Source organism: Camponotus vicinus, unplaced genomic scaffold, assembly GCF_025532165.1.
Source record: "Camponotus vicinus isolate PSW18456_S1 unplaced genomic scaffold, iyCamVici1.0 SCAF_12, whole genome shotgun sequence".
NCBI lineage: Eukaryota > Metazoa > Arthropoda > Insecta > Hymenoptera > Formicidae > Camponotus > Camponotus vicinus.
This window is the reverse complement of record NW_028141948.1, coordinates 17811607-17817606: the sequence shown is the minus strand read 5'-3', so window position 1 is coordinate 17817606 and position 6000 is coordinate 17811607. Positions and strand designations below refer to the sequence as shown.

Genomic DNA, 6000 nt, shown 5'->3' with positions numbered 1-6000 from the left:
GAGAGTGAAATGAGTACGGTTAACAGCGTTTCCATCGACTTAAATTTGATTCTACGCTGCACTAGATGCGAATTAACGCTTCGGTGGAAACTAGACCAGTGTCGCGCACATGTCACGCTTATATACGCAGAGCAGAGCGCGTGTATGTATGGGTCTGTTCTTTTTAGATGCACTGCTGCATTATTGCAATAAGTTAGAAAAAAACAAACATACTTTCTTTCGCTCTAACTAATTGCACTAGTGCAGCAGTGCAGCTAAAAAGAACAGTCCCCTCGAGTTCATAACACAGATATCTATACTATAACTAGATCGCTAAAGGTGGAAGCACATAAAATTGCATAGGCGCATAACCATAAGCATAAGAAAATTGATTGGTTCATTTTCTTATGCATATATTTGTGGACCAATCAATTTCTTTATGCTTATGGTTATGCGCCTATGTAATTTTATGTGCTTCCACCTTAACTCCCATTGATTTTGTACATAAAATGTATCCCCGAAAACCATGGCGGTAATATGGCGGTAATATGGCGGTCGCGCATGCGTAATATTGATGGAAAACTAATATGGTGGACACTGGTAGCCAGCTAATATTTAAGTTTTCACCTTAAATCCTGAACTTTTTACATTATAAACTTTTAATTTTGTAATAAAATAAATATAAATATATATATAAATGTTATATACATATATTTTTAATCTTTATATATTTTTAATCTTCTATATATATTTTTAATCTTGATTTTAATTATATCATATACCTTTTAAATATATTTTGATATATTTTATCTTTAAAGGCTGTAATAAATTTTAATTAAAAACGAAGAACATTATATATTGTTTAAAAATAACTTATATTCAACTGTAAGTTTATACACAAATTACATACTTATGTACATTGTACATAACATCACCAATCACAAACGTGACTGCTGTCCACCAACGTTACGCATGCATGAGAATAGTACATAAATTTCGTGGACATGTATTCGACGCAAGTTAGCGGTCTAGTATATAGTATAGATGTCTGTGGTTCATAAGCGCAGTCACGAAGCGTATGTTGGTAACAGTGGAGAAAATGGCCGTGCGTAGCTATGCCGCAGAGTTTACAGATTCCCGCAAGAGATAGCTTCGTGTGTCGCCAACGGAACGCGTCAAAATTATACGCGCTTGTGTCTTAAGTAGTGCGTGATTCTCTCTTTTCCTTGGACGAATCTCGCGTAACAAGACACACAAGATCTAAGCAGACGGCAGCTACATTCCGGTGGATTTTGCAGCCTGACGGGGAGAGGGAAAGCAGTGTGTCGTGTCCAGAACCTCCAGACTAATTGCTTTATCGCGTAAAATTGGTAAGCTAGCGTTCGCGCGAGATGTCTTCATGTTTTTCGCGTTTGTTTTTAATGGTTCGGGGCGCTAAGTCCACTCTAGAGTCGTTCGTTGAAACATGGCACGATCTTGTCTCGGCAAAACCGCCCGAAGCGAGAGCAGTATATGCGGCGCCTCGCTCTCTCTCTTTCTCTCTCTCTCTCTCTCTCTCTTTCTCTGTATCTATCTATCTATCTCTATGGTCCATATTCTGAATCCTCTTTTATCGATAAAAGTGCCTCTAAAAGTGGCTTATAAGCCTTCTGATTGGCTATAAGCCACTTTTAGAGGCACTTTTATCGATAAAAGAGGATTCAGAATATGGACCTATCTCTCTCTCTCTCTCTCTCTCTCTCTCTCTCTCTCTCTCTCTCTCTCTCTCTCTCTCTCTCTCTCTCTCTCTCTCTCTTTCTATAGGTGCATCGAGCAGTCTGTTCCTTTTAGCTGCACTTCTTTACACTTTGTGCGTTCAAAATCAGATTACTCACATATATTAGTACTTTGAAGAGAAGGGGATTATAGATAGAAGGTAGGTGAACAGATAAGTACGAAAAGGATATAAGATTCCTCTCTGTGAAAGAATCTGTGTCTGTATTTACGCGCAATATTATACGAATATCACGGTATCACGCGGCGCAAATCCTGCCTCTCGCTGACGATGATGACGACGACAACGACGACTATCTCGGTCTCATCTCTCACGCGTTGTGCCGATTTCCAGCCGTATGTGAGGGCGTGTTCATACGAAAACTAACCGCTTACGCGGATTATGCGTTTTCGAAAATTTAGAATCAAAACAGCACTCTTACACGCATCGGCGACATTGACGAATGACGTGACTTAAGGTTACTTGTCAAAATTGTGTCAATCCGCGTGATCGAGCGTCAACACCTGTCGATGATTCCATCATTCTCTCTCTCTCTCTCCCTTCCTTCCTCTCCCCTCCTCTCTCTCGCTCGCTCGCTTTCGTTCATTCTCTCTCTCTTTTTTGGTTTCGTCTTTCTCTATCATTGTTCGCTTCGTTCGTTCATTCGCGTGATTTCTCATTTTCTTATCGTTTGTTACGCTGCTTATTTATTACGCTCGCGATGTAAACGTATCTCGCGCGATACAAACACAATCGTGGACCGAAACGACGCTATCGACCAGGAGCGACGAGGACGACGACGACGACGACAGCGGCGGCGGCGGCGGCGGATCGTATTCGCTAAGGATTATCGTCGAAGCAGGACGTATCTCTGCTTCGTTACGTATTCGATACAGTATCGCAGTACTAATGTATTCCTGTATTAACGTCTAATCGAATTTTCCGTTTCCCCTACGAGCTGGAAGACGTTTTGCAAGTCTTGCCCACGCGAAATATTTTTACGAGTAAGGATATATTCTGCAATCGCACATCGTTATGTGTCACTTCTCTTCCTCTTGAAAGGGAATGTCGAATCGCGAAAGAATATGTTGGCGTCCCGTCATTTCATATTTTTTTTAAATCTTAATTACTTGTCGTTTTCTCTATTTGCATATTAACACAAGGCCAGAATATAAAAGTGACGAATTATTGATTTGGAGAAAAAATAAATTGTCGATTTAAGGTAGAAGTTCAAATTTTTGTATTGCTTTTGCAAAATTACCGGAGAAGCCTTTGTGTTTCTCTGAATCCATATGTTGACAATACCCGCGCATCACAGATAATAATTTTTTTAAAGTTATCAACAATATCTAAACTTTCTCTGTCTAGTTATCTCTTTTATCATTTATAACATGCATGTGTATGTAATATATTTCTCCTACAATAGATTATTTCAAAGAATTTTATACATATGTCTTGTACAACTTTGTATTTCATTTTCCAGTTCTAAACCAATATAGAGAGAGAAATCTTATAGATGGAATGTTGTTCCATTGACTATGTCCTAGTTTTCTCCATCACTGGAATTTTTACATTTATTATTTTTAAACTGCTAGAAACACAAAATACTACATTATTGTAATACTATATTATATTAAAAATATGCTTCTTGTTTAATAACTGAGTATATTAAATATATAAGGAATATACTTTGACTCCAAAATGAATGAAATAATTATATCGACAAGATGAATTAACATTGAACATTTATTAACATTGAATTGATATTGCGCAAACAAAAGGATGATTAATAAGATAATTTATATTTTTTGTTCCAGAAAACACTTGATTTCAATATATATTGCATATATAATTATTGAAGAGCAATGGGTCGCCCTCATTTTATCTGTGCTCGAAACAGTTTGATGATAACGATAATCAATTAAGAAGTGTGATTTAAAATTTGAAACAAAAATGCGGGAGTGGTACGGCACAGTCCCTTGGTAGGGATCTAAAACAAATATCTGTGTTTTTGATGCAATAGATATTAAAATAATATGAACTGTATAAAGCAATACATTGTTTTAAGTATACCGCTTAATGAGTTAGAAAGGAGAAATGAGCTCTTTTGAGCATTGAATAAAGTAACATTTTATGAATTTAATACACTCTTATAATCAAAGAGTATTTACGATTGAAGAGCATCTTTACACACACGTGTGTGTACACATGTACATAAATTGTAATTAATAAGTTTAGTTTAAGTGTATGTGCAAAAATATATTAAACAGTGCAACTACCAAAATGTCATTCTTATCAAATCTGAAGAAAGCATTCCACTTTGGTGGTAATGATGCAAAGAAGAAGAAGTTGTATAACAATATTAAAATGGACTGTAATCCGGAGGAGTTTTGGGAAATGGTTGGTGAACTAGGCGATGGTGCGTTTGGTAAAGTTTATAAGGTAATATTGCATGAAAAAGTTCTAATATATTAAGTGTAGTTATTTGATCCAGTCTATGTATTTCTAAATGATTGTTGTACTATTTGCTGCAGGCACAACACAAGCAGTCTAATCAGCTCGCCGCTGCAAAAATGTGTGCATTAGAGGGAGAAGATGATCTTAGTGATTTTATGATTGAAATAGATATTTTATCGGAATGCAAACATTCTAATATTGTTGAATTACACGAAGCCTATTTCATCGAGGGAAAATTGTGGGTATGCGTTACTTTTTTTTTTCTTTTTATAAAAATAATTTTAACTCTCATGATGGAAGTTGATAAATTAGATAATTATTTCTGATATAATTAAATGATCAATTACTATGAGAAACAATGGGAAAAGAGAAACATTTTAAATATAGATGTTAATCGAGTATTGTGACGGTGGTGCTGTGGATTCTATAATGGTCGAGTTGGAAAAGGCGCTGACTGAAATGCAAATAGCGTACATTTGTCAGCATATGACTAAAGGTCTTGCTTTCTTACACAAATCCAAAGTTATACACAGAGATTTAAAGGCGGGGAATGTTTTACTGACTATGGCAGGAGGTGTTAAACTAGGTAAATGCCTCAACTTTAGTAAATATCTAATATCTAATTTTAACAAATATCTCTGCTGTTCCTGCTGCATATATGCGTATGTTCAAACCTAACATATAACAAGATTTTTTTGTCTTTGATTGCAGCTGATTTTGGAGTATCTGCAAAGAATAAGCATACTTTACAGAAGCACGATACATTTATTGGCACTCCTTATTGGATGGCACCCGAGGTTGTCTTATGTGAAACATTTAGAGACAATCCCTATGATTTTAAAGTAGGTGTTACTCTCGTGTGTGTGTGTGTGTGTGTGTGGTGTGTGTGTGTGTGTGTGTGTGTGTGTGTGTGTGTGTGTGTGTGTGTGTGTGTGTGTATTAATAAATATAAATGTATTTTTTTCTTCTTTTTATCCTTTATATTAACTTCAACTTATAAAATATGATATTTTTTCCATGATTGTTTAGGTGGACATCTGGTCTCTTGGCATAACTCTAATAGAGTTTGCACAAATGGAGCCACCGAACCACGAAATGTCGCCGATGCGAGTGCTACTTAAAATACAGAAAAGCGATCCGCCGAAACTGGATCAGCCCAGCAAATGGAGTAAGGAATTTAATGATTTTATTGCTAAAGCTCTTATAAAGGATCCGACCTCACGACCTACAGCTGACGATTTGCTAAAACATCCGTTTATAAGCCGAAATTTAGATCCAAAACCTGTCAGGGATTTGTTGCTTGAATATAAGGCGGATGTTGTTGAAGAGGAGCTCGTAGATGAGGAAGCAGAGGTAAGATTTTACTTCTCATCATATATTTTATTTCAAATTCTTCATGTACATGTTAATTATGCAGATTATATGCAATAAAAGTAATTTAACTAGTAATCAATTAATAAATATAAATGCATAGAATTGAATATAAATAACATATATGAATCTATTTATGAATATAAAAATATATATATATATATATATATATATATATATATATGAATATATTTATATTTAACAAATATAAATTGCATCCATAAATATTCTTTTGTATGAATTAAACACATGTGTGCCTTATCTACAAAGAAGAAGAAAAATTGTAGCACAATATTTTTTACACATATCTCTCTCAAATCATCATTTATGCCATAGTTGTATTAAAATTTCATAAACTATACATATATTTTTAATTTTAAAATTTCAATTTCCGCATATGCGAAAAGATACTATTCCAATATAAGAAGAGTTCTTTGCAA

General features: G+C 35.2%; 1 protein-coding gene across 10 annotated transcripts in view; it reads left to right on the top strand.

The window, feature by feature from the left end:
• The first annotated feature begins 1055 nt into the window (after positions 1 to 1055).
• Slik (Sterile20-like kinase) overlaps positions 1056 to 6000 on the top strand; it is a 16130-nt gene continuing 11185 nt past the window's right edge. For 6 of the 10 annotated variants that reach the window (XR_014436142.1, XM_083085201.1, XM_083085204.1 and 3 more), the window contains exons 1-6: positions 1056 to 1349; positions 3550 to 4174; positions 4267 to 4431; positions 4577 to 4775; positions 4901 to 5031; positions 5219 to 5542. Coding sequence is in view for 9 of the 10 variants with exons in the window: in XM_083085201.1 (XP_082941327.1) it covers positions 3980 to 4174; positions 4267 to 4431; positions 4577 to 4775; positions 4901 to 5031; positions 5219 to 5542 (1014 nt within the window). In the remaining variant the exon portion in view is untranslated. Of the gene's footprint in view, positions 1350 to 1799; positions 1895 to 2189; positions 2211 to 2237; positions 2737 to 3549; positions 4175 to 4266; positions 4432 to 4576; positions 4776 to 4900; positions 5032 to 5218; positions 5543 to 6000 lie in introns of those variants that run through there. The other 4 variants (XM_083085199.1, XM_083085200.1, XM_083085198.1 and 1 more) reach the window with 4 other exon arrangements.